The sequence below is a fragment of the Urocitellus parryii genome, unplaced genomic scaffold (assembly GCF_045843805.1).
Source record: "Urocitellus parryii isolate mUroPar1 unplaced genomic scaffold, mUroPar1.hap1 Scaffold_2952, whole genome shotgun sequence".
Classification (NCBI taxonomy): Eukaryota; Metazoa; Chordata; class Mammalia; order Rodentia; family Sciuridae; genus Urocitellus; species Urocitellus parryii.
The window spans coordinates 1-27,122 of record NW_027552757.1 but is presented as its reverse complement, the minus strand read 5'-3'; the positions used below and the strand labels follow the sequence as shown (position 1 = coordinate 27,122).

General features: G+C 63.8%; 1 protein-coding gene across 1 annotated transcript in view; it reads left to right on the top strand.

Annotated features, from left to right (window-relative positions):
- The window catches only part of Ppp2r3b (protein phosphatase 2 regulatory subunit B''beta), a gene marked incomplete at its 3' end in the record, with an annotated part of 41,801 nt that extends 14,682 nt beyond the window's left edge, over positions 1-27,119 (top strand). The window contains exons 2-11 of the mRNA XM_077794562.1: positions 2,342-2,527; positions 7,040-7,143; positions 7,348-7,450; positions 8,631-8,705; positions 9,759-9,845; positions 11,577-11,733; positions 23,257-23,305; positions 24,082-24,171; positions 24,961-25,136; positions 27,081-27,119. Of these exons, the coding sequence (XP_077650688.1) occupies positions 2,342-2,527; positions 7,040-7,143; positions 7,348-7,450; positions 8,631-8,705; positions 9,759-9,845; positions 11,577-11,733; positions 23,257-23,305; positions 24,082-24,171; positions 24,961-25,136; positions 27,081-27,119 (1,066 nt within the window). The remainder of the gene's footprint in view (positions 1-2,341; positions 2,528-7,039; positions 7,144-7,347; positions 7,451-8,630; positions 8,706-9,758; positions 9,846-11,576; positions 11,734-23,256; positions 23,306-24,081; positions 24,172-24,960; positions 25,137-27,080) is intronic.
- Positions 27,120-27,122: the final 3 nt, after the last annotated feature.

Sequence of the window (27,122 nt, the reverse complement as noted above, 5' to 3'; positions counted from 1 at the left end):
AGTGCTGTGGGTGGAGGTGAGTGGACGTGCAGGTCCTTCAGTGCTGTGGGTGGAGGTGAGTGGACGTGCAGGTCTTTCAGTGCTGTGGGTGGAGGTGAGTGGACGTGCAGGTCCTTCAGTGCTGTGGGTGGAGGTGAGTGGACGTGCAGGTCCTTCAGTGCTGTGGGTGGAGGTGAGTGGACGTGCAGGTCCTTCAGTGCTGTGGGTGGAGGTGAGTGGATGTGCAGGTCCTTCAGTGCTGTGGGTGGAGGTGAGTGGACGTGCAGGTCCTTCAGTGCTGTGGGTGGTGAGTGGACGTGCAGGACCTTCACTGCTGTGGGTGGAGGTGAGTGGACGTGCAGGTCCTTCAGTGCTGTGGGTGGAGGTGAGTGGACGTGCAGGTCCTTCAGTGCTGTGGGTGGAGGTGAGTGGACGTGCAGGTCCTTCAGTGCTGTGGGTGGAGGTGAGTGGACGTGCAGGTCCTTCAGTGCTGTGGGTGGAGGTGAGTGGACGTGCAGGTCCTTCAGTGCTGTGGGTGGAGGTGAGTGGACGTGCAGGTCCTTCAGTGCTGTGGGTGGTGGTGAGTGGACGTGCAGGTCCTTCAGTGCTGTGGGTGGAGGTGAGTGGTCGTGCAGGTCCTTCAGTGCTGTGGGTGGAGGTGAGTGGTCGTGCAGGTCCTTCAGTGCTGTGGGTGGTGAGTGGACGTGCAGGTCCTTCAGTGCTGTGGGTGGAGGTGAGTGGACGTGCAGGGCCTTCAGTGCTGTGGGTGGAGGTGAGTGGACGTGCAGGGCCTTCAGTGCTGTGGGTGGAGGTGAGTGGACGTGCAGGTCCTTCAGTGCTGTGGGTGGAGGTGAGTGGTCGTGCAGGTCCTTCAGTGCTGTGGGTGGTGAGTGGACGTGCAGGTCCTTCAGTGCTGTGGGTGGAGGTGAGTGGACGTGCAGGGCCTTCAGTGCTGTGGGTGGAGGTGAGTGGACGTGCAGGGCCTTCATGGCCAGTGGGAGGGGCATATGTGCGCTGGCCTCTGCATAAGGGGTGGCCTTAGCCACCAGGGTCCAGGCTGGGACGGCTCATGAGGACTTCCCTAGGGTGAGCTGGCCCTTCCCCAGGGGCACAGGGACTGTCAAGGTGGGCTTGTGTCTCAGTGCGTGTCCACTGTGCCTCTGAGGTTTCTGCGGTCACTGAGGTCGGGGAGCTGCGTGCACCAGATCTGGGGTGGCCAGGGTGGGCTTCGCGGGGCCAGGGGTCACTCTAGGATTCTGGGTGGCTGGGGTTCTGTGACGTGGTCCGTGCGTTCCTCTGGGTGTCCTGGGGGTCAGCCCAGGTGTCCAGCATGGTCAGCATGCACCCGCCCCGGGCCACATCCCCGCCCCACGTGTGCGCCTCGAGAGCACCAGGGCTCCCTGGGGGAGGCTGGACGGGGGGCTGCCTCCTGGTGGCCTCTCTCCCCAGGTGCGTCCCTCCACGGGCAGGTCCTGTCTTCTCCCCAGCTGTTCTTGGTCCTCCTGTGGCCCTCGCTGTCCCCTGCCCAGGTCCGCCTGCTCCGACGGTGGCCGTCACTCTGCTGGCCCTCAGTGGACACAGGGTTTGTGGGTCAGGGCTTGGTAGCTGTGTGTGTCCGGGTCTGAGGCTGGCCCATTCCTGGGTGCCCTGGGGCCAGGCCCACTACCAAGCACGCTGTCCTTGGAGTGGCCCCAAAGGGACCAGGCTGGGAGACCTGCTCAGTGCCACGATTCACCCCAGGACTTTGACCCTGTGGGGGCACCTCACGCAGGGTCCCGTCACCCAGGGGCCACCTCACGCAGGGTCCCGTCACCTGTGGGGGCACCTGACGCAGGGTCCCATCACCCAGGGGCCACCTCACGCAGGGGCCACCTCACGCAGGGTCCCGTCACCAAGGGCCACCTCACGCAGGGTCCCGTCACCAAGGGCCACCTCACGCAGGGTCATGTCACCCAGGGGCCACCTCACGCAGGGTCCCGTCACCCAGGGGCCACCTCACGCAGGGTCCCGTCACCCAGGGGCCACCTCACACAGTGTCCCGTCACCAAGGGGCCACCTCACGCAGGGTCATGTCACCCAGGGGCACCTTATACAGGGTCCCGTCACCTGTGGGGGCACCTCACGCAGGGTCCCGTCACCCGTGGGGCCACCTCACGCAGGGTCCCGTCACCCGTGGGGCCACCTCACGCAGGGTCCCGTCACCCAGGGGCCACCTCACGCAGGACCCCGTCAGTTGCCCTCAGGGGTCATCCAGGAGGACGTGGTCACTCCTGTCCATGCAGTCCCTCTGTCATGACCCATAGCTAGGAAAATGGGTGGACAGTCCCAGGGTCTGATGAGCTGTGGCCATTTCATCCCTCAGGTCCAGGCACGGAAGGCGGAGCCGCTGCCCCCGGCCGCCAGCCACAGCATCCCAGCCTTCTACTTCCCCAGGGGGCGCCCCAAGGACACGGTGGACGTGGACGCCGTCATCACCAGCATCGAGCGCACCTTCGCCCAGTTCCCTCATGAGAGGGCCACGCTGGAGGACATGGGCAGGGTGGCCAAGGTGAGTGGAGCGCCCACAGGGAGAGGACCAAGAGCCTCGGGGCGCCTGGACAGGAGGCCAGCGTCACAGGTGGACAGCAGGGGCCCCTCAGCCCACCAGCCACAGGAGATGGGCAGGAGGCCAGGGGTCACAGGTGGACAGCAGGGGCTTGGTGCAGTCCTGGTGTCCAGGTGCACAGCTGAGGCTCCTCCTCTCCCCTGTGAGCACGTGGTGCTGTGTGCTGAGTACTACTTCCTGCAGGTTGGCGTGGTGCAGTCCTGGTGTCCTGGTGCACAGCTGAGCCTGCCCCTCTCCCCTGTGAGCACGTGGTACTGTGTGCTGAGTACTGCTCCTACAGGTTGGCTTGGTGCAGTCATGGTGTCCTGGTGCACAGCTGAGGCTCCTCCTCTCCCCTGTGAGCACGTGGTACTGTGTGCTGAGTACTGCTTCCTGCAGGTTGGCTTGGTGCAGTCCTGGTGTCCTGGTGCACAGCTGAGCCTGCCCCTCTCCCCTGTGAGCACGTGGTGCTGTGTGCTGAGTACTGCTCCTACAGGTTGGCTTGGTGCAGTCATGGTGTCCTGGTGCACAGCTGAGCCTGCCCCTCTCCCCTGTGAGCACGTGGTGCTGTGTGCTGAGTACTGCTCCTACAGGTTGGCTTGGTGCAGTCATGGTGTCCTGGTGCACAGCTGAGGCTCCTCCTCTCCCCTGTGAGCACGTGGTGCTGTGTGCTGAGTCGTGCTTCCTGCAGGTTGGCTTGGTGCAGTCAGGGTGTCCAGGTGCACATCTGAGGCTCCTCCTCTCCCCTGTGAGCACGTGGTGCTGTGTGCTGAGTACTGCTTCCTGCAGGTTGGCTTGGTGCAGTCATGGTGTCCTGGTGCACAGCTGAGGCTGCTCCTCCTCTCCCCTGTGAGCACGTGGTGCTGTGTGCTGAGTACTGCTTCCTGCAGGTTGGCTTGGTGCAGTCATGGTGTCCTGGTGCACAGCTGAGGCTCCTCCTCTCCCCTGTGAGCACGTGGTATTGTGTGCTGAGTACTACTTCCTGCAGGTTAGCTTGGTGCAGTCCTGGTGTCCTGGTGCACATCTGAGGCTCCTCCTCTCCCCTGTGAGCACGTGGTGCTGTGAGCTGAGTCCTGCTCCTGCAGGTTAGCTTGGTGCAGTCATGGTGACCTGGTGTACATCTGAGGCTGCTCCTCCTCTCCCCTGTGAGCACGTGGTGCTGTGAGCTGAGTACTTCCCCTGCAGGTTGGCTTGGTGCAGTCATGGTGTCCTGGTGCACAGCTGAGGCTCCTCCTCTCCCCTGTGAGCACGTGGTGCTGTGTGCTGAGTCGTGCTTCCTGCAGTTTGGCTTGGTGCAGTCCTGGTGTCCTGGTGCACAGCCGAGGCTCCTCCTCTCCCCTGTGAGCACGTGGTGCTGTGTGCTGAGTCCTGCTTCCTGCAGGTTGGCTTGGTGCAGTCATGGTGTCCTTGTGCACAGCTGAGGCTCCTCCTCTCCCCTGTGAGCACGTGGTGCTGTGTGCTGAGTCCTTCTTCCTGCAGGTTGGCTTGGTGCAGTCCTGGTGTCCTGGTGCACATCTGAGGCTCCTCCTCTCCCCTGTGAGCACGTGGTGCTGTGAGCTGAGTCCTGCTCCTGCAGGTTAGCTTGGTGCAGTCATGGTGACCTGGTGTACATCTGAGGCTGCTCCTCCTCTCCCATGTGAGCACGTGGTGCTGTGAGCTGAGTACTTCCCCTACAGGTTGGCTTGGTGCAGTCATGGTGTCCTGGTGCACATCTGAGGCTCCTCCTCTCCCCTGTGAGCACGTGGTGCTGTGTGCTGAGTCCTGCTCCTGCAGGTTGGCTTGGTGCAGTCCTGGTGTCCTGGTGCACAGCTGAGGCTGCTCCTCCTCTCCCCTGTGAGCACGTGGTGCTGTGTGCTGAGTACTGCTCCTGCAGGTTAGCTTGGTGCAGTCATGGTGTCCTGGTGCACAGCTGAGGTTCCTCCTCTCCCCTGTGAACACGTGGTGCTGTGTGCTGAGTACTGCTTCCTGCAGGTTGGCTTGGTGCAGTCATGGTGTCCTGGTGCACAGCTGAGGCTGCTCCTCCTCTCCCCTGTGAGCATGTGGTGCTGTGTGCTGAGTACTGCTCCTGCAGGTTAGCTTGGTGCAGTCTTGGTGTCCTGGTGCACAGCTGAGGCTCCTCCTCTCCCCTGTGAGCACGTGGTGCTGTGTGCTGAGTCCTGCTTCCTGCAGGTTGGCTTGGTGCAGTCCTGGTGTCCTGGTGCACATCTGAGGCTCCTCCTCTCCCCTGTGAGCACATGGTGCTGTGTGCTGAGTCCTGCTCCTGCAGGTTAGCTTGGTGCAGTCATGGTGTCCTGGTGCACAGCTAAGGCTGCTCCTCCTCTCCCCTGTGAGCACGTGGTGCTGTGTGCTGAGTACTGCTCCTGCAGGTTAGCTTGGTGCAGTCTTGGTGTTCTGGTGCACCTGGATACTTGGTGCTGGTGACCTGGTGTGGCACTGAGGCCCCCCCCTGGTCTCTGCTTTGCCTGGTGCTGGAGGATGGTGCAGGTTCTAGGTGCACACCTCAGAGCCGCGTCGTGCTGACTCCTGGGCAGGAACCCTCTGGGCCCGATTGCTGGAGGTCTCCGGGCAGGTTCAGGAGGCAGAGCCTGGCTGGGCCCCACTGGGGCCTGTTGTGGGACTCTGCTCTGCTCCTGGGCTGTCTGAGGCTGCAGGTTCTGGGTGGCCATGGTCTCGTGCTGCTCGCACGGCGGGTCAGCTGCCACAGCCTGGTGTGGACCTGTGTGCGGGCAGCGCAGGGCGGGCCGTGTCCTGGGCCCTCTTGGTGGCCTGCGGTCCGTCTCTGATCGGCAGCGCCCTGGAGGACCGTGCTCAGCACTGCAGAGCAGCAGCCATCGACTCAATGCCCCTTCCTGGTGCCAAGTCCTGTGCTGGGGCACGGGCCGTCTGTCTGGCTGTCCTCCTGGGTCCAGCAGCTGTGCTGGAGATGGTCACTACTTCCGCACACCGTCACTGTCCTAGAGCTTCTGTGTCCTCGCTGTGTGTCGCAGATGGTGACGGTCCCCTCCTTCCCCATCCTGTGTCAGCTTCTTTGCCCAGCCCAGCGTCCGTGGTGACTTGGGTTCTTGTCAGGACACAGGGACGGAGCGTTCACAGTCTCCACCGTGTCTGGTGACCTGTGGTTCCGTGGGTCACGACTCTGTGCCTGCCATTCTGTCACCAGTGACCGCGGCTGCTCAGAGCAGCAGGGGGGACAGGTCAGCTCTGGGCTGCAGCCCAGGTCCAGGCGGGGCCGACGGGGTCAGCTGAGGCTGCTCCTGCTCCCGGAGGCGCCTTCTCCTGGGTCCTCCATGGTGGACGGGCAGGGGCTCTCGGGTCTCTCTGGTGAGGACCCTCGTCACCTTCCTGGGCTGCTCCTGGGAGCTCCGCCCTCCCAGAGCCCCCCACAGCAGCACCTGGGTGAGGGTCAGCACGGGAACTCGGGGACACCCCTGGCGACCTCAGCTCCCTTTCCAGGATGAGGGTGTCCCCACCTCGTGGGTTCCTGCTCCGCGTCCTGTGCAGAAGCCGTGTTTTCTGAGGAGTTTGGCCCTTTGTCCTGCGCGGTGGCTGCGCTCACAGGCTGGTCCTTGCCAGGCGGGGACCTGGGGTCTGGCTGCTGGGAACCGGAGGCGCCTGGTGGGGCTGCCCAGCGCCTCGGGCCTGCGGGGCCCTGGGTCCTTTCTACCGCTGGGGGCGGGTCTGTGCCCAGGCGGCTTTGGGCAAGAGGGTCATCTGCCAGCCCTGCTCCCCGAAGGCCAGCCTGCTGGACACGCGACCACCCTGTGTGGGCTCCGTGGCCGCATGGTGGACGCGTGGGCCCCTAGGCCTGGTGTTTTTCTCTGTTTGTGATCTCTGTCGTTTTAGTTGCATGGACACAGACCTTGTTCTTGGCTTCCTTATCTTTACGGGGTGCTGAGAGTGGGCCCCAGGGCCCCGCCACGCTGGCCAAGCGCCTGCCGGAGCCCAGCCGGCCCACCGCAGTTCTGCTTGTCCTGGGAGAGCGCAGGGCCCCCTGGTCTCAGCCCCCGTGCTGGGCTGGCCGTGTGGGGACCTCTGTGGACGTGCTGTGGCCCTGCTGCCTCCTGCAGCTGCGAGGGGACCTGGGCCTCAGGTGGCTCCCAGGGGGCTGTGCCCTGCTGTGGCTGGCCCTGTGGCAGCCCGGGTTTGAAGTGTGTGGGTGCTGGTCTTGTGGGGTTGGGGCAGTCGGCCGAAGGTGGGGCTCTTCTGTGTGTGCTGCTGGGCCTCTGGGCCTGGGCACAGCCAGGCTCCTTCCAGGGACACCAAGTGCTGCGTGCTGTGGGGTACTGTGCGCTGAGCACCAGAGCCAGCACCACCCCTCCCACCCCCCAGGGCTGGCGGTCGCCCTGCGGCAGGACAAGGGCAGCTCTCCTGCTCCCTGGGGGCCGAGGGCTGAGTGGTCTGCAGCAGCGTCCACCCTCTCTGCTCAAGTGTGTGCCGTGTGTCCAGGGCCCGCTGACCGCTCCCTCTGTCCCTCAGGCCTGCGGCTGCCCACTGTACTGGAAGGGGCCTCTCTTCTATGGAGCCGGCGGGGAGCGCACAGGCTCAGTGTCCGTCCACAAGTTCGTGGCCATGTGGAGAAAGTGAGTCCCGGCCAGGGAGGGCACGGAGGGGGCAGGGTCCCGGGTCCTCGTCCCCAGTAGCCATCCCCTGGAGCTGGGTCATTCACAGGTGCGCATCCATGGCCCGGCCTCCTGTCCGCCCCAGCCTCCTGGCTCATCTGTACTCTGTCCACCCACCCCCGCGTCTGGGGCAGGAGGGTGGCTCAGACCTCCTCGTGTCCCCAGGATCCTCCAGAACTGCCACGACGAAGCCGCCAGATTCGTGCACCTGCTCATGAACCCCGGCTGCAACTACCTGGTGCAGGAAGACTTCGTCCCCTTCCTGCAGGTGAGCGCTGCTCCCGGAGGGACACCGTGTCCAGATGCACGCAGGCCTGGGCCCCGCCCCTGTGCTGCAGTGCGCAGTGCGGAGGATGTGCATGTGGGTCCCGTGGGCTTTGTCCTGGGAGTGCAGGGGGCGGGGCGGCTCACCTGGGCTCCTCCCACACGGGCCTGGGCCCCGCCCCCCTGCTGCCCCAGGACCCCTGCCACAGTGCGCAGTGCGGATGCCCATGTGGGTCCCGTGGGCTGTTGTCGGGGGAGTGCAGGGGGCGGGGCTGCTCACCTGGGCTCCTCCCACACAGGCCTGGGCCCCGCCCCTGTGCTGCCCCAGGAACCCCCAGAACCCCCGCTGCGGGGCCTTCCGTGTGGTGCGGACTGCGCATGTGGGTCCCATCAGCTGTGTGGCCTGGGGGTCAGGGGAGGCCGCTCACCTGGGCTCCTCCCACACAGACCTGGGCCCCTCCCCCCTGCTGCTCCAGGAACCCCCAGCCGCAGTGCGGATGCCCATGTGGGTCCCGTGGGCTGTTGTCCGGGAGTGCAGGGGGCGGGGCGGCTCACCTGGGCTCCACCCACACAGACCTGGGCCCCGCCCCCCTGCTGCCCCAGAACCCCCCTCCGCAGGGCCTTCCGTGTGGTGTGGACTGCGCATGTGGGTCCGGTCAGCTGTTGTCCTGGGAGCGCAAGGGCCGGGGCTCCTCACCTGGGCTCCTCCCACACAGGCCTGGGCCCCGCCCCTCTGCTGCCCCACGAATCCCCAGCTGCAGAGCCTTCCGTGTGGGTGCGGACTGCGCACTGGGGCCTGGGGGGGCCTGGGGCCTGGGGGGGCCTGGGGGGGCCTGGGGGGGCCTGGGGCCTGGGGGCGCGGGACGGGTCAGTTGGTCCCCTGGGGCTCCTCGCCGATGCTGGGGCCCTTTTCCTTGCTAGGCTGGCTCCCTGGGCGTGGCTGCCTGGCTCTTCTCACCCCGTGGAGGGCCGGGCACTGAGGGGCCTCGTGGGGAGTGGCTGAGCGAGTGGGGTCCACAGGTGGGAGGGCTGCCCCGCAGCCCTCGGGGTGTGAGAGGCGGTGCCAGGCTTGGTGGACCTGCAGCCTCTCCCACGGCCCTGGCGTGGCTCGGCCGAGTCTGGCAGGGCGACCGCACCGCTCTGGCTTGGGTGGCTCGGCCTTCATTCTGTCCCTCTGCGTGCAGGACGTGGTGAACACGCACCCGGGCCTGTCCTTCCTGAAGGAGGCGTCCGAGTTCCACTCCCGCTACATCACCACGGTGAGTCCCAGCGCCAGCGGCCCCCCTCGCCGGGGCCAGTGTTGGGAGAGCAGCTGCGGAGTGACCAGGGCTCCCGCAGGCTTTCGCCCCGCCCCTGCTGCCACCGCCACCGAGTCGAGTCAGACCTATCAATCACAAGCTTGTGGGCCAGGCACCAGCGCTGCCACCCCTGAGGGACAGCGCGTGGCCTCATGACACTGGAGCACCTGAACGCAGCGTCCGCTGGCCTCGGGCTTCTGGGTTGTGACAGTGCTCATATGTCCTGCGGGACTCAGGGACATGGTGAGGGCGCCTGTCCTGGGGCCATGGTGACAGGGACATGTCTGCCCCGGGGGGTCGTGGGTGGGGCAGAGTGGACTCCTCGGAGCGCTGCCCTCCTTGCATCTGGTGGGCTCAGCTGACCCTGCTGCCCACTCGTGGGGCTGTGGGTCTGCACTGCCCATGAGCAGAGGTGCCGGATTTCCAGAGGTGGCCTGCGGTGGGGCATGAGGACTGGGGCAAGAGACGTCCCAGCGCCAGGGTGGGGGTCAGCAGGGGGGCGCACCTACGATCAGCTGCGGGACACCCCTGCCCTGGGGCAGAGCTAGCCCCGTCTGCAGGTGGCTGGCTGTGCCACATGGGAGGGAGGCCACTGCCACCGCGTGTGCCTCGTCACGGTGCCGGGCTGTTTGTGGAAGTCTCCGCGCAGGTTCTCAGCCCAGGCTCACCCTGCACTGTCCTCAGCCTCTGTCATCCCTGTCCTGGCCCCCAGCTCACCTCTCCTGGCCGTGAGCAGCTCAGACGTAGCCCTGGGCCTGGAGAGCCCTCCTCATCCCTCCCTGCAGCCTGAGCAGGACTCCATCCCTGTCCAGCACAGCCCTGGCCCTGCTGTGTCCCGTGCCCTCAGGGCAGCCCGAGCACAGCAGGGCTCTGCCCTTATGCAGCTGGGGCCTGCTGTGGTTTTGAAAGGCCCCGCCTGACTTGTGGGGGGCGGGCGCCCTCTGCTGGTGACTGGAGCGCGGCGCAGGCCCCTCCTGACCTGCTGGTGCGGTGCTGAGGGTGCTCCTCCTGCAGGTCATCCAGAGGATATTCTACACCGTCAACAGGTCCTGGACTGGGAGGATCACCTGCACCGAGCTCCGGAGGAGCACCTTCCTGCAGGTGCGTCCAGGGGAGGTGGGCTCCTTCCTCTGCTGGAGGACCCGGGTGCGGGCCCCGGCACAGAGGACCCTCAGGCCACCCAGCACCAGGTCCCATCAGGGGACACAGAGTCTCCAGCATGGCCAGCCTGTCCTCGGCATGGCCTGACATGTGTGCCCGCCCCGCGCCTTGGCCTCCCTCCAGACTTCCTACACTCACCCCTGAGGAAGCTGCCCTCTCTCTGAAGCCGCCCCTTCCTCAGAGCAGAGCCCGTCCCCTAGACACAAGAGGCTCCGGGCCCTTTTTCAGGAGCTCTACCAAGCCATTTCTCCCTCTTCAGGAGGCCCCTCCCACCCGCTGCTCCCTCTTCAGGAGGCCCCTCCCACTCTGCTCCATCTTCAGGAGGCCCCTCCCACCTACTGCTCCATCTTCAGGAGGCTCCTCCCACTCACTGCTCCATCTTCAGGAGGCCCCTCCCACTCACTGCTCCATCTTCAGGAGGCCCCTCCCACCTACTGCTCCATCTTCAGGAGGCCCCTCCCACCTACTGCACCATCTTCAGGAGGCCCCTCCCACTCACTGCTCCATCTTCAGGAGGCCCCTCCCACCCGCTGCTCCATCTTCAGGAGGCCCCTCCCACCCGCTGCTCCATCTTCAGGAGGCCCCTCCCACCCGCTGCTCCATCTCAGGAGGCCCCTCCCACCTACTGCTCCATCTTCAGGAGGCCCCTCCCACCTACTGCTCCATCTTCAGGAGGCCCCTCCCACCTACTGCTCCATCTTCAGGAGGCCCCTCCCACTCACTGCTCCATCTTCAGGAGGCCCCTCCCACCCAACTCATCTTCAGGAGGCTCCTCCCACTCCTCCATCTTCAGGAGGCCCCTCTCACCCATCTTATCTTCAGGAGGCTCTCCCACTCACTGCTCCATCTTCAGGAGGCCCCACCCACCTCATCTTTGGGAGGCTCCTCCCACTCACTGCTCCACCTTCAGGAGGCCCCACCCACCTCATCTTCGGGAGGCTCCTCCCACTCACTGCTCCATCTTCAGGAGGCCCCTCCCACTCACTGCTCCATCTTCAGGAGGCCCCTCCTACCCGCTGCTCCCTCTTCAGGAGGCCCCTCCCACCCGCTGCTCCATCTTCAGAAGGCCCCTCCCACCTACTGCTCCATCTTCAGGAGGCCCCACCCACTCTGCTCCATCTTCAGGAGGCCCCTCCCACCTACTACTCCATCTTCAGGAGGCCCCTCCCACTCACTGCTCCATCTTCAGGAGGCCCCTCCCACCCAACTCATCTTCAGGAGGCTCCTCCCACTCCTCCATCTTCAGAAGGCCCCTCCCACCCAACTTATCTTCAGGAGGCTCCTCCCACTCACTGCTCCATCTTCAGGAGGCCCCTCCCACTCACTGCTCCATCTTCAGGAGGCCCCTCCCACTCACTGCTCCATCTTCAGGAGGCCCCACCCACCTCATCTTCGGGAGGCTCCTCCCACTCACTGCTCCATCTTCAGGAGGCCCCTCCCACCCAACTCATCTTCAGGAGGCTCCTCCCACTCCTCCATCTTCAGAAGGCCCCTCCCACCCAACTTATCTTCAGGAGGCTCCTCCCACTCACTGCTCCATCTTCAGGAGGCCCCTCCCACTCACTGCTCCACCTTCAGGAGGCCCCTCCCACCCTCATTTTCAGGAGGCTCCTCCCACCCTGCAGGCTCCTCCCCTCAGGACCTGCTCAGCCCCTTCCTGGTCCTTTGCAGAACGTGGCCCTGCTGGAGGAGGAGGCGGACATCAACCAGCTCACGGAGTACTTCTCCTACGAGCACTTCTACGTCATCTACTGCAAGTTCTGGGAGCTGGACACAGACCACGACCTCCTCATCGACGCGCAGGACCTGGCCCGACACAATGACCACGGTGAGCCTGGCTGCAGGACGTGGGGCAGGGCACTGAGCAGGCCCAGGTGACACCGCACACTGCTCGGGGAGCCTGGCGTCCACCTGGCCCTGCCCTCCTGGCCTCTCCCTGCCTGCGTGCTCCTTGCCTGCTGTCCTGACCAGGACACTGCCTCTGTCACTGAGGTGCTGTCGGGACACGTGGTCCCTGTGTAGGAGGGCCACGCTGCAGGATGTGGGTGGAGCGGGCATCCTCAGCCTTCGGCCCTGCCCTCACCGTCCCTGTCCCCAGCCCTCACCGTCCCTGTCCCCAGCCTGCTCAGGCGTCAGTGTCTCTGGTCCATCCCCAGTGGCCCCAGCCCTTCACCCCTGTCCCTAGTGGCCAGACCTCTGACCCAGCTCACGGGCCACGCGTCCTGCATCCTGGTCACTGCTCAGGGCCGCCCCAGTCCCGTGGTTGGTCTCTGAGGAACCTCAGGTCAGGGTTCCCAGGCAGAGCCGGCCTGGGTGCTGTGCCCAGCTGTGCCTCCCAGCTGCCCTCCACGAGCTCCTGTGGCTGCCCAGGCCAGGACACCTGCTCTCCAGTGGTCACTGGGGTCTCCTGCCCACGCGCTGGAGTCCTGCTCCGCAGGTGGACCCTGTCTATCTAGGATGGAGTTTATGCAGGGGCTTGCTCACCCGGGGTCGCCTCCTCACCCAGGAGACGTGGGTCCAGCAGGGGACAGACGCTGTCTCTGAGGCCCTGCCCTGTTGCTTCACTTCCTGCTGCCCCTTGCTGTCCCAGCTCCACAAGCGCCTGTGGACAGTGCCCTCTCCCTGAGGCTGCCGCAGACAGTCACCAGGGCTGCTCCCCCTCCCAGTGATCAGAACCTCAGGTAGGGACACTGCTGACCCGCAGGTGTGCAGGTCACCTCCCCTTCCTAGTGATCAGAACCTCAGGTAGGGACACTGCTGACCACAGGTGTGCAGGTCACCTCCCCTTCCTAGTGATCAGGGCCTCAGGTAGGGACACTGCTGACCCCCAGGTGTGCGGGTCACCTCCCCTTCCTAGTGATCAGAATCTCAGGTAGGGACACTGCTGACCCCCAGGTGTGCGGGGTCACCTCCCCTTCCTAGTGATCAGAACCTCAGGTAGGGACACTGCTGACCACAGGTGTGCAGGTCACCTCCCCTTCCTAGTGATCAGGGCCTCAGGTAGGGACACTGCTGACCACAGGTGTGCAGGTCAGCTCCCCTTCCTACTGATCAGAACCTCAGGTAGGGACACTGCTGACCACAGGTGTGCAGGTCACCTCCCCTTCCTAGTGATCAGGGCCTCAGGTAGGGACACTGCTGACCCCCAGGTGTGCAGGTCACCTCCCCTTCCTAGTGATCAGAACCTCAGGTAGGGACACTGCTGACCACAGGTGTGCAGGTCACCTCCCCTTCCTAGATATCAGGGCCTCAGGTAGGGACACTGCTGACCCCCAGGTGTGCAGGTCACCTCCCCTTCCTAGTGATCAGAACCTCAGGTAGGGACACTGCTGACCCCCAGGTGTGCAGGTCACCTCCCCTTCCTAGTGATCAGAGCCTCAGGTAGGACACTGCTGACCCCCCAGGTGTGCAGGTCACCTCCCCTTCCTAGTGATCAGAGCCTCAGGTAGGGACACTGCTGACCCACAGGTGTGCAGGTCACCTCCCCTTCCTAGTGATCAGGGCCTCAGGTAGGGACACTGCTGACCCCCAGGTATGCGGGGTCACCTCCCCTTCCTAGTGATCAGAACCTCAGGAAGGGACACTGCTGACCACAGGTGTGCGGGGTCACCTCCCTTCCTAGTGATCAGGGCCTCAGGTAGGGACACTGCTGACCACAGGTGTGCAGTTGTGCAGGTCACCTCCCCTTCCTAGTGATCAGAACCTCAGGTAGGGACACTGCTGACCACAGGTGTGCAGGTCACCTCCCCTTCCTAGTGATCAGGGCCTCAGGTAGGGACACTGCTGACCCCCAGGTGTGCAGGTCACCTCCCCTTCCTAGTGATCAGAACCTCAGGTAGGGACACTGCTGACCACAGGTGTGCAGGTCACCTCCCCTTCCTAGATATCAGGGCCTCAGGTAGGGACACTGCTGACCCCCAGGTGTGCAGGTCACCTCCCCTTCCTAGTGATCAGAACCTCAGGTAGGGACACTGCTGACCACAGGTGTGCAGGTCACCTCCCCTTCCTAGTGATCAGAACCTCAGGTAGGGACACTGCTGACCACAGGTGTGCAGGTCACCTCCCCTTCCTAGTGATCAGGGCCTCAGGTAGGGACACTGCTGACCACAGGTGTGCAGGTCACCTCCCCTTCCTAGTGATCAGGGCCTCAGGTAGGGACACTGCTGACCCCCAGGTGTGCAGGTCACCTCCCCTTCCTAGTGATCAGAACCTCAGGTAGGGACACTGCTGACCACAGGTGTGCAGGTCACCTCCCCTTCCTAGTGATCAGAACCTCAGGTAAGGACACTGCTGACCCCCAGGTGTGCAGATCACCTCCCCTTCCTAGTGATCAGATCCTCAGGTAGGGACACTGCTGACCCCCAGGTGTGCAGGTCACCTCCCCTTCCTAGTGATCAGAGCCTCAGGTAGGGACACTGCTGACCACCAGGTGTGCAGGTCACCTCCCCTTCCTAGTGATCAGAGCCTCAGGTAGGGACACTGCTGACCCCCAGGTGTGCAGGTCGCCTCCCCTTCCTAGTGATCAGAACCTCAGGTAGGGACACTGCTGACCACAGGTGTGCAGGTCACCTCCACTTCCTAGTGATCAGAGCCTCAGGTAGGGACACTGCTGACCACAGGTGTGCAGGTCACCTCCCCTTCCTAGTGATCAGAACCTCAGGTAGGGACACTGCTGACCACAGGTGTGCAGGTCACCTCCCCTTCCTAGTGATCAGGGCCTCAGGTAGGGACACTGCTGACCCCCAGGTGTGCAGGTCACCTCCCCTTCCTAGTGATCAGGGCCTCAGGTAGGGACACTGCTGACCCCCAGGTGTGCAGGTCACCTCCCCTTCCTAGTGATCAGGGCCTCAGGTAGGGACACTGCTGACCCCCAGGTATGCGGGGTCACCTCCCCTTCCTAGTGATCAGAATCTCAGGTAGGGACACTGCTGACCCCCAGGTGTGCGGGGTCACCTCCCCTTCCTAGTGATCAGAACCTCAGGTAGGGACACTGCTGACCACAGGTGTGCAGGTTACCTCCCTTTCCTAGTGATCAGAACCTCAGGTAGGGACACTGCTGACCCCCAGGTGTGCAGGTCAGCTCCCCTTCCTACTGATCAGAACCTCAGGCAGGGACACTGCTGACCACAGGTGTGCAGGTCAGCTCCCCTTCCTACTGATCAGAACCTCAGGTAGGGACACTGCTGACCACAGGTGTGCAGGTCACCTCCCCTTCCTAGTGATCAGGGCCTCAGGTAGGGACACTGCTGACCCCCAGGTGTGCAGGTCACCTCCCCTTCCTAGTGATCAGAACCTCAGGTAGGGACACTGCTGACCACAGGTGTGCAGGTCACCTCCCCTTCCTAGTGATCAGGGCCTCAGGTAGGGACACTGCTGACCCCCAGGTGTGCAGGTCACCTCCCCTTCCTAGTGATCAGAACCTCAGGTAGGGACACTGCTGACCACAGGTGTGCAGGTCACCTCCCCTTCCTAGATATCAGGGCCTCAGGTAGGGACACTGCTGACCCCCAGGTGTGCAGGTCACCTCCCCTTCCTAGTGATCAGAACCTCAGGTAGGGACACTGCTGACCACAGGTGTGCAGGTCACCTCCCCTTCCTAGTGATCAGAACCTCAGGTAGGGACACTGCTGACCACAGGTGTGCAGGTCACCTCCCCTTCCTAGTGATCAGGGCCTCAGGTAGGGACACTGCTGACCCCCAGGTGTGCAGGTCACCTCCCCTTCCTAGTGATCAGAACCTCAGGTAGGGACACTGCTGACCACAGGTGTGCAGGTCACCTCCACTTCCTAGTGATCAGGGCCTCAGGTAGGGACACTGCTGACCCCCAGGTGTGCAGGTCACCTCCCCTTCCTAGTGATCAGGGCCTCAGGTAGGGACACTGCTGACCCCCAGGTGTGCAGGTCACCTCCCCTTCCTAGTGATCAGAACCTCAGGTAGGGACACTGCTGACCACAGGTGTGCAGGTCACCTCCCCTTCCTAGATATCAGGGCCTCAGGTAGGGACACTGCTGACCCCCAGGTGTGCAGGTCACCTCCCCTTCCTAGTGATCAGAACCTCAGGTAGGGACACTGCTGACCACAGGTGTGCAGGTCACCTCCCCTTCCTAGTGATCAGAACCTCAGGTAGGGACACTGCTGACCACAGGTGTGCAGGTCACCTCCCCTTCCTAGTGATCAGGGCCTCAGGTAGGGACACTGCTGACCCCCAGGTGTGCAGGTCACCTCCCCTTCCTAGTGATCAGAACCTCAGGTAGGGACACTGCTGACCACAGGTGTGCAGGTCACCTCCCCTTCCTAGTGATCAGAACCTCAGGTAAGGACACTGCTGACCCCCAGGTGTGCAGATCACCTCCCCTTCCTAGTGATCAGATCCTCAGGTAGGGACACTGCTGACCCCCAGGTGTGCAGGTCACCTCCCCTTCCTAGTGATCAGAGCCTCAGGTAGGGACACTGCTGACCACCAGGTGTGCAGGTCACCTCCCCTTCCTAGTGATCAGAGCCTCAGGTAGGGACACTGCTGACCCCCAGGTGTGCAGGTCGCCTCCCCTTCCTAGTGATCAGAACCTCAGGTAGGGACACTGCTGACCACAGGTGTGCAGGTCACCTCCACTTCCTAGTGATCAGAGCCTCAGGTAGGGACACTGCTGACCACAGGTGTGCAGGTCACCTCCCCTTCCTAGTGATCAGAACCTCAGGTAGGGACACTGCTGACCACAGGTGTGCAGGTCACCTCCCCTTCCTAGTGATCAGGGCCTCAGGTAGGGACACTGCTGACCCCCAGGTGTGCAGGTCACCTCCCCTTCCTAGTGATCAGGGCCTCAGGTAGGGACACTGCTGACCCCCAGGTGTGCAGGTCACCTCCCCTTCCTAGTGATCAGGGCCTCAGGTAGGGACACTGCTGACCCCCAGGTATGCGGGGTCACCTCCCCTTCCTAGTGATCAGAATCTCAGGTAGGGACACTGCTGACCCCCAGGTGTGCGGGGTCACCTCCCCTTCCTAGTGATCAGAACCTCAGGTAGGGACACTGCTGACCACAGGTGTGCAGGTCACCTCCCTTTCCTAGTGATCAGAACCTCAGGTAGGGACACTGCTGACCCCCAGGTGTGCAGGTCAGCTCCCCTTCCTACTGATCAGAACCTCAGGCAGGGACACTGCTGACCACAGGTGTGCAGGTCAGCTCCCCTTCCTACTGATCAGAACCTCAGGTAGGGACACTGCTGACCACAGGTGTGCAGGTCACCTCCCCTTCCTAGTGATCAGGGCCTCAGGTAGGGACACTGCTGACCCCCAGGTGTGCAGGTCACCTCCCCTTCCTAGTGATCAGAACCTCAGGTAGGGACACTGCTGACCACAGGTGTGCAGGTCACCTCCCCTTCCTAGTGATCAGGGCCTCAGGTAGGGACACTGCTGACCCCCAGGTGTGCAGGTCACCTCCCCTTCCTAGTGATCAGAACCTCAGGTAGGGACACTGCTGACCACAGGTGTGCAGGTCACCTCCCCTTCCTAGATATCAGGGCCTCAGGTAGGGACACTGCTGACCCCCAGGTGTGCAGGTCACCTCCCCTTCCTAGTGATCAGAACCTCAGGTAGGGACACTGCTGACCACAGGTGTGCAGGTCACCTCCCCTTCCTAGTGATCAGAACCTCAGGTAGGGACACTGCTGACCACAGGTGTGCAGGTCACCTCCCCTTCCTAGTGATCAGGGCCTCAGGTAGGGACACTGCTGACCCCCAGGTGTGCAGGTCACCTCCCCTTCCTAGTGATCAGAACCTCAGGTAGGGACACTGCTGACCACAGGTGTGCAGGTCACCTCCACTTCCTAGTGATCAGGGCCTCAGGTAGGGACACTGCTGACCCCCAGGTGTGCAGGTCACCTCCCCTTCCTAGTGATCAGGGCCTCAGGTAGGGACACTGCTGACCCCCAGGTGTGCGGGGTCACCTCCCCTTCCTAGTGATCAGGGCCTCAGGTAGGGACACTGCTGACCCCCAGGTGTGCGGGGTCACCTCCCCTTCCTAGTGATCAGAACCTCAGGTAGGGACACTGCTGACCACAGGTGTGCAGGTCACCTCCCCTTCCTAGTGATCAGAACCTCAGGCAGGGACACTGCTGACCACAGGTGTGCAGGTCAGCTCCCCTTCCTACTGATCAGAACCTCAGGTAGGGACACTGCTGACCACAGGTGTGCAGGTCACCTCCCCTTCCTAGTGATCAGGGCCTCAGGTAGGGACACTGCTGACCCCCAGGTGTGCAGGTCACCTCCCCTTCCTAGTGATCAGGGCCTCAGGTAGGGACACTGCTGACCCCCAGGTGTGCGGGTCACCTCCCCTTCCTAGTGATCAGAACCTCAGGTAGGGACACTGCTGACCACAGGTGTGCAGGTCACCTCCCCTTCCTAGTGATCAGAACCTCAGGCAGGGACACTGCTGACCACAGGTGTGCAGGTCAGCTCCCCTTCCTACTGATCAGAACCTCAGGTAGGGACACTGCTGACCACAGGTGTGCAGGTCACCTCCCCTTCCTAGTGATCAGGGCCTCAGGTAGGGACACTGCTGACCCCCAGGTGTGCAGGTCACCTCCCCTTCCTAGTGATCAGAACCTCAGGTAGGGACACTGCTGACCACAGGTGTGCAGGTCACCTCCCCTTCCTAGTGATCAGGGCCTCAGGTAGGGACACTGCTGACCACAGGTGTGCAGGTCAGCTCCCCTTCCTACTGATCAGAGCCTCAGGTAGGGACACTGCTGACCCCCAGGTGTGCAGGTCACCTCCCCTTCCTAGTGATCAGGGCCTCAGGTAGGGACACTGCTGACCACAGGTGTGCAGGTCACCTCCCCTTCCTAGTGATCAGGGCCTCAGGTAGGGACACTGCTGACCCCCAGGTGTGCAGGTCGCCTCCCCTTCCTAGTGATCAGAACCTCAGGTAGGGACACTGCTGACCACAGGTGTGCAGGTCACCTCCACTTCCTAGTGATCAGAGCCTCAGGTAGGGACACTGCTGACCACAGGTGTGCAGGTCACCTCCCCTTCCTAGTGATCAGAACCTCAGGTAGGGACACTGCTGACCACAGGTGTGCAGGTCACCTCCCCTTCCTAGTGATCAGGGCCTCAGGTAGGGACACTGCTGACCCCCAGGTGTGCAGGTCACCTCCCCTTCCTAGTGATCAGGGCCTCAGGTAGGGACACTGCTGACCCCCAGGTATGCGGGGTCACCTCCCCTTCCTAGTGATCAGAATCTCAGGTAGGGACACTGCTGACCCCCAGGTGTGCGGGGTCACCTCCCCTTCCTAGTGATCAGAACCTCAGGAAGGGACACTGCTGACCACAGGTGTGCGGGGTCAGCTCCCCTTCCTAGTGATCAGGGCCTCAGGTAGGGACACTGCTGACCCCCAGGTGTGCAGGTCACCTCCCCTTCCTAGTGATCAGGGCCTCAGGTAGGGACACTGCTGACCCCCAGGTGTGCAGGTCACCTCCCCTTCCTAGTGATCAGAATCTCAGGTAGGGACACTGCTGACCCCCAGGTGTGCGGGGTCACCTCCCCTTCCTAGTGATCAGAACCTCAGGAAGGGACACTGCTGACCACAGGTGTGCGGGGTCAGCTCCCCTTCCTAGTGATCAGGGCCTCAGGTAGGGACACTGCTGACCCCCAGGTGTGCAGGTCACCTCCCCTTCCTAGTGATCAGGGCCTCAGGTAGGGACACTGCTGACCCCCAGGTGTGCAGGTCACCTCCCCTTCCTAGTGATCAGGGCCTCAGGTAGGGACACTGCTGACCACAGGTGTGCAGGTCACCTCCCCTTCCTAGTGATCAGAGCCTCAGGTAGGGACACTGCTGACCCCCAGGTGTGCAGGTCACCTCCCCTTCCTAGTGATCAGAACCTCAGGTAGGGACACTGCTGACCACAGGTGTGCAGGTCACCTCCCCTTCCTAGTGATCAGGGCCTCAGGTAGGGACACTGCTGACCCCCAGGTGTGCAGGTCACCTCCCCTTCCTAGTGATCAGAACCTCAGGTAGGGACACTGCTGACCACAGGTGTGCAGGTCACCTCCCCTTCCTAGATATCAGGGCCTCAGGTAGGGACACTGCTGACCCCCAGGTGTGCAGGTCACCTCCCCTTCCTAGTGATCAGAACCTCAGGTAGGGACACTGCTGACCACAGGTGTGCAGGTCACCTCCCCTTCCTAGTGATCAGGGCCTCAGGTAGGGACACTGCTGACCCCCAGGTGTGCAGGTCACCTCCCCTTCTAGTGATCAGAACCTCAGGTAGGGACACTGCTGACCACAGGTGTGCAGGTCACCTCCCCTTCCTAGTGATCAGGGCCTCAGGTAGGGACACTGCTGACCCCCAGGTGTGCAGGTCGCCTCCCCTTCCTAGTGATCAGAACCTCAGGTAGGGACACTGCTGACCACAGGTGTGCAGGTCACCTCCACTTCCTAGTGATCAGAGCCTCAGGTAGGGACACTGCTGACCACAGGTGTGCAGGTCACCTCCCCTTCCTAGTGATCAGAACCTCAGGTAGGGACACTGCTGACCACAGGTGTGCAGGTCACCTCCCCTTCCTAGTGATCAGGGCCTCAGGTAGGGACACTGCTGACCCCCAGGTGTGCAGGTCACCTCCCCTTCCTAGTGATCAGAACCTCAGGTAGGGACACTGCTGACCCCCAGGTGTGCAGGTCACCTCCCCTTCCTAGTGGTCAGAGCCTCAAGTAGGGACACTGCTGACCCCCAGATGTGCAGGTCACCTCCCCTTCCTAGTGATCAGAGCCTCAGGTAGGGACACTGCTGACCCCCAGGTGTGCAGGTCACCTCCCCTTCCTAGTGATCAGAACCTCAGGTAGGGACACTGCTGACCACAGGTGTGCAGGTCACCTTCCCTTCCTAGTGATCAGAGCCTCAGGTAGGGACACTGCTGACCCCCAGGTGTGCAGGTCACCTCCCCTTCCTAGTGGTCAGAGCCTCAAGTAGGGACACTGCTGACCACAGGTGTGCAGGTCACCTCCCCTTCCTAGTGATCAGGGCCTCAGGTAGGGACACTGCTGACCACAGGTGTGCAGGTCACCTCCCCTTCCTAGTGATCAGAACCTCAGGTAGGGACACTGCTGACCCCCAGGTGTGCAGGTCACCTCCCCTTCCTAGTGATCAGAGCCTCAGGTAGGGCCACTGCTGACCCCCAGGTGTGCAGGTCACCTCCCCTTCCTAGTGATCAGAGCCTCAGGTAGGGACACTGCTGACCACAGGTGTGCAGGTCACCTCCCCTTCCTAGTGATCAGAACCTCAGGTAGGGACACTGCTGACCCCCAGGTGTGCAGGTCACCTCCCCTTCCTAGTGATCAGAACCTCAGGTAGGGACACTGCTGACCCCCAGGTGTGCAGGTCACCTCCCCTTCCTAGTGGTCAGAGCCTCAGGTAGGGACACTGCTGACCCCCAGATGTGCAGGTCACCTCCCCTTCCTAGTGATCAGAGCCTCAGGTAGGGACACTGCTGACCCCCAGGTGTGCAGGTCACCTCCCCTTCCTAGTGATCAGAACCTCAGGTAGGGACACTGCTGACCACAGGTGTGCAGGTCACCTCCCCTTCCTAGTGATCAGGGCCTCAGGTAGGGACACTGCTGACCCCCAGGTGTGCAGGTCACCTCCCCTTCCTAGTGATCAGAACCTCAGGTAGGGACACTGCTGACCACCAGGTGTGCAGGTCACCTCCCCTTCCTAGTGATCAGAACCTCAGGTAGGGACACTGCTGACCACAGGTGTGCAGGTCACCTCCCCTTCCTAGTGATCAGAGCCTCAGGTAGGGACACTGCTGACCACAGGTGTGCAGGTCACCTCCCCTTCCTAGTGATCAGGGCCTCAGGTAGGGACACTGCTGACCCCCAGGTGTGCAGGTCACCTCCCCTTCCTAGTGATCAGAGCCCACTGTTCCTTGAGTCCCCCCTTCCTGGTTTCCAGGTCCCTGGCCAGTCCTCTCATGGCTCAGGGACAGTCGGGGGCTGCAGTCATGAAGCAGAGTGACGCTGTTGTCAGATTGCCAGGGTGTCCCCAGGACCCTGGTGACTGGGTGTGCTACCTGGAGTGGGACAGGCAGGAGCTGCAATCAGAGGTTGTCCCGTCCCCTGGTGGCCACGGGGCCTGGTGCTTCCCCCGCCCGTCGTCCACGCTCTCCCTCGACTGTGCCTGCCTGCAGGTGACGGCACCAGCACCGGCTCTGCCCGCGGCAGCGAGGCCTCAGCTGTGTCGGGGCAGCTGCATGGGAAGGTCCCCTCTGTGGCCTTCCCCTCTCCCAAGACCCCTAGCCTGCAGACCGCCTGTGGGCCGTGCCAGTCCCCAAGGCTCCGGCCAAGGTCCCACCCTCAGGAGCAGGCAGAACTCCAGGGCAGAGGACGCAGACCCGTCCCCGGCTGAGCTCCCTCCAGGGCTCCAGGGGCTCCTCCTGCCTCTCCAGCTCCTGGGCTCCAGGTGGCCCTGGGCGGGTGGCCCCTCACTGCAGTCTCTGCCTCCGTGTCCACGGGGTCCTCCTCTGGGTCTGTGTCCCCTCCTCTGTCTCTGGGGAGGACACGGCCATGGCACGAGGGCCCCCTGACCCAGGAGGAGCCCATCTCAGGACCCTCCACTGACCACCTCTGCAGAGACCCTGTTCCCCACGCGGTCCCTTCACAGGCACTGGGGGCAGGACATGAGTTAATCCCGTCTTTCCACCTGGGGTGCTTTGGGTGAATCCTAGAGATGAGGAGAGACTTTGGGGGTCTCTGTCCCCTAGAGGATGCCTGTTCGGGGTGAATTTTGTCCTTCCAAATCTCCTAGGTAGCAGCCCTGACCCCGGACCTCAGAATGGGCTGTGGGTGGAGATGGCTCTTTGCAGAGGGGATGGAGGTGCAGTGAGGTCCCCAGGGTGGCCCTGACCCAGCAGGACTGGGGTCCTTGTAGAGGAGGAGATGAGGACACAGACGCACACAGAGGGACGGCCCTGGGAGGACACGGGGAGAAGATGGCGGCTGCGAGCCCAGGGGAGAGGCCTCGGGAGGAGCGCGCCCTGCCCACCCTGGACCTCAGGGCTTCCGGCCTGCAGGACTGGGCGGTTCCCGTGTGTGGAGTCGGCGGCGCTCTGCTGCCCGGCGTGTGGTCATCTCTTGGAGCTGGGCACTGGGGACGCTCCACTTGTGCTGTTCTCTAGAGGGCTTTGTTTCCTTATCACGGCGCATGGGACCACGGGCAGCGACGGTGACAGGGCTGCGCTCGAGGACAGCGCGGGAAGCACAGGCTGCGGTGCCGGTGCCGGTGTCGGCCTGGGTCTCACAGACCTGCGCCCCCGGGGCCGGAGACCCGCCGCTGTGCTCACGGCCCACTCTTCCCTTGCAGCCATTTCCACCAAGATGGTTGACAGGGTCTTCTCGGGCGCCGTGACCAGGTCGGTGGCCCTCGGCTCCCTCCCTGCCTCCCAGAGTGGGTGACTACCAGGCGCGGGTGCAAGTCCTCTGTGCCCTTCTGTCCCCGTGGGGCAGGGGACCCCATCACGCCGTCAGAGAAGGGGAGCTGCCTGTCGGGCGGGGTCCTGGCCGAGGGCTGGCTCAGGCACCGGTGTGTTGTCCACCGCGGACACTGGTGGCTCAGGCACCGGTGTGTTGTCCACCGCGGACACTGGTGGCTCAGCCCCGCCGGAGGCCCTGCCCTCTCTGCGCCCTGAGCCCGCCGCCCTGCTGATGCTCGCCTGGAGCCTGCTCCTGTGCGCAGAGGGAGCGGGCAGCACGCAGCACCTCTCCTAGGGCTTGAGGGACCGCGCGTGTCCCGCCCCCCAAACGCCCCTCCTCTCTCCTTGGCCCCTCCCTCCTCCACCCCTCCCCCCTCCCTCCTCCACCCCTCCCTCCCTGCCCCCTCCTCCCTCCCCCTCCCTCCTCCACCCCTCCCTCCTCCACCCCTCCCCCTCCCTCCTCCACCCCTCCCTCCCTGCCCCCTCCTCCCTCCCCCTCCCTCCTCCACCCCTCCCCCTCCCTCCTCCACCCCTCCCTCCCTGCTCCCTCCCCCTCCCTCCTCCACCCCTCCCTCCTCCACCCCTCCCTCCTCCACCCCTCCCTGCTCCCTCCTCCACCCCTCCCTCCCCCCTCCTCCCTCCCCCCTCCCTCCTCCACCCCTCCCTCCTCCACCCCTCCCTCCCTGACACCAACTTCTCTTCCCTCCTGGACGCAGAGGTAGAAAAGTCCAGAAGGAAGGGAAGATCAGCTACGCTGACTTTGTCTGGTTTCTGATCTCTGAGGAAGACAAAAAGACCCCAACAAGGTAGGAGCTCGGGTTCCCTCGGAGGCGCATGCGGGGACCCCCTGGTGCCCTTCCCTGCCATCTGCTCCTGTAGGCCCCAGGTCAGCCTGTGCAGGGGTGGTGTGTCCAGTCCTGGTCAGGCTGGGCCTGAGTGAGCATGTCCCGTCCTGGTCAGCCTGTGCAGGGTGGGCGTGTCCCGTCCTGGTCAGCCTGTGCAGGGGTGGGCGTGTCCCATCCTGGTCAGCCTGTGCAGGGTGGGCGTGTCCTGTCCTGGTCAGCCTGTGCAGGGTGGGCGTGTCCCATCCTGGTCAGCCTGTGCAGGGTGGGCGTGTCCTGTCCTGGTCAGCCTGTGCAGGGTGGGCGTGTCCCGTCCTGGTCAGCCTGTGCAGGGTGGGTGTGTCCCGTCCTGGTCAGCCTGTGCAGGGTGGGCGTGTCCCGTCCTGGTCAGCCTGTGCAGGGTGGGTGTGTCCCGTCCTGGTCAGCCTGTGCAGGGTGGGCGTGTCCCGTCCTGGTCAGCCTGTGCAGGGTGGGTGTGTCCCGTCCTGGTCAGCCTGTGCAGGGTGGGCGTGTCCCGTCCTGGTCAGCCTGTGCAGGGTGGGTGTGTCCGGTCCTGGTCAGGCTATGCAGGGTGGGTGTGTCCCGTCCTGGTCAGCCTGTGCAGGGTGGGTGTGTCCGGTCCTGGTCAGCCTGTGCAGGGTGGGTGTGTCCTGTCCTGGTCAGCCTGTGCAGGGTGGGCGTGTCCCGTCCTGGTCAGCCTGGGCCTGGGTGGGCGTGTCCCTGGCAGCCCAGCTGACGGGCCCCCAACACTAGCATCGAGTACTGGTTCCGGTGCATGGACCTGGACGGGGACGGGGCGCTGTCCATGTTCGAGCTGGAGTACTTCTACGAGGAGCAGTGCCGCAGGCTGGACAGCATGGCCATCGAGGCCCTGCCCTTCGAGGACTGCCTGTGCCAGATGCTAGACCTGGTCAAGCCGCAGAGCGAAGGTGAGGCGTGTGGGGCGACCTCGGGGGACAGCCAGCAGACCCAGGGCAGGGACAGTAGGAGGGCCTGCAAGGAGACCCCCAGGTGGGCTGCCCATGGCCAGGTGCAGCACGAGGTCCCATCTGCAGCATGGTGGACACCCGAGGAGGCCACGGGAAGGCCCAGCCCTGTGGACTTGGGACCAGGTCCTCACTGAGGTGTCCCCGGAGGCAGCACGTGCCATCACTGGGGATGGGCACTCGAGTGCAGGCGTCAGCCCTGCCTGGAGTGGACACCACAGGTCCACTGTCCCGCCCAGCTGTCCCGCCCAGCTCTCCCAGCCCTGTCCTCTCCCGTCCTCTGAGGTCACAGGGCAGGAGGGGTGGCCTCAAACCAGGCCTGGAGAGGAGGGGCTCCCTGCACCTTAGAGACAGGAGGACCCCCTGCACCCTAGAGGGGGGGCTCCCTGCACCTTAGAGACAGGAGGACCCCTGCACCCTAGAGGGGGAGGGGCTCCCTGCACCCTAGAGAGGGGGCTCCCTGCACCCTAGAGAGAGGAGGACCCCTGCACCCTAGAGAGAGGAGGACCCCCTGCACCCTAGAGAGAGGAGGACCCCTGCACCCTAGAGAGAGGAGGACCCCTGCACCCTAGAGACAGGAGGACCCCTGCACCCTAGAGAGAGGAGGACCCCTGCACCCTAGAGAGAGGAGGACCCCTGCACCCTAGAGAGAGGAGGACCCCTGCACCCTAGAGAGAGGAGGACCCCTGCACCCTAGAGAGAGGAGGACCCCCTGCACCCTAGAGAGAGGAGGACCCCTGCACCCTAGAGGGGGAGGGGCTCCCCGCACCCTAGAGACAGGAGGACCCCCTGCACCCTAGAGAGAGGAGGACCCCCTGCACCTTAGAGACAGGAGGACCCCTGCACCCTAGAGAGAGGAGGACCCCCTGCACCTTAGAGACAGGAGGACCCCCTGCACCCTAGAGAGAGGAGGACCCCCTGCACCTTAGAGACAGGAGGACCCCCTGCACCCTAGAGAGAGGAGGACCCCCTGCACCTTAGAGACAGGAGGACCCCCTGCACCCTAGAGAGAGGAGGACCCCCTGCACCTTAGAGACAGGAGGACCCCTGCACCCTAGAGACAGGAGGACCCCCTGCACCTCTGAGACAGGAGGACCCCTGCACCTTAGAGACAGGAGGACCCCTGCACCCTAGAGACAGGAGGACCCCCTGCACCCTAGAGACAGGAGGACCCCTGCACCCTAGAGAGAGGAGGACCCCTGCACCCTAGAGAGAGGAGGACCCCTGCACCCTAGAGAGAGGAGGACCCCTGCACCTTAGAGACAGGAGGACCCCCTGCACCCTAGAGAGAGGAGGACCCCTGCACCTTAGAGACAGGAGGACCCCCTGCACCCTAGAGAGAGGAGGACCCCTGCACCTTAGAGACAGGAGGACCCCCTGCACCCTAGAGAGAGGGGCTCCCTGCACCCTAGAGACAGGAGGACCCCTGCACCCTAGAGAGAGGAGGACCCCCTGCACCTCTGAGACAGGAGGACCCCCGCACCACCGCTTGGTTTTTCCCGTACCCTTTGGAGGTGACCAGGTCTCTGAGGTCGGCGCAGGCGCCTGCTGTCCCTTCCTCTGATGTGCTGGGGTCCTCTGTGCCTCCGCCTCCCTGGCCAGGTCCCCCGGGTCCTGGACAGCTCAGATGGTCTTGGGCTGGGGTGTCCGGCTGGCTGCCTGCCCCTGGTCCCCAGGTTCTGTCCCCTCGGGCACTCAGGGTAGCAGGGCTGCTGGCCCAGGGCCTCAGGGGCCCAGCTGGCCGGGTGCCCGAGCCAGTCCTCCCGCTGCACCTGGGGCACAAGCGTCCCCTGCACCCTCAGCCCCCCTGCGCCCTCAGCCCGCGCCTGTGCTCCAAAGGCCCCTCCCCCCGTCCCTGGTCCCTCTGTCCGTCCCTCTGTCCGGCAGGCAAGATCACCCTGCGCGACCTCAAGCAGTGCAAGCTGGCCA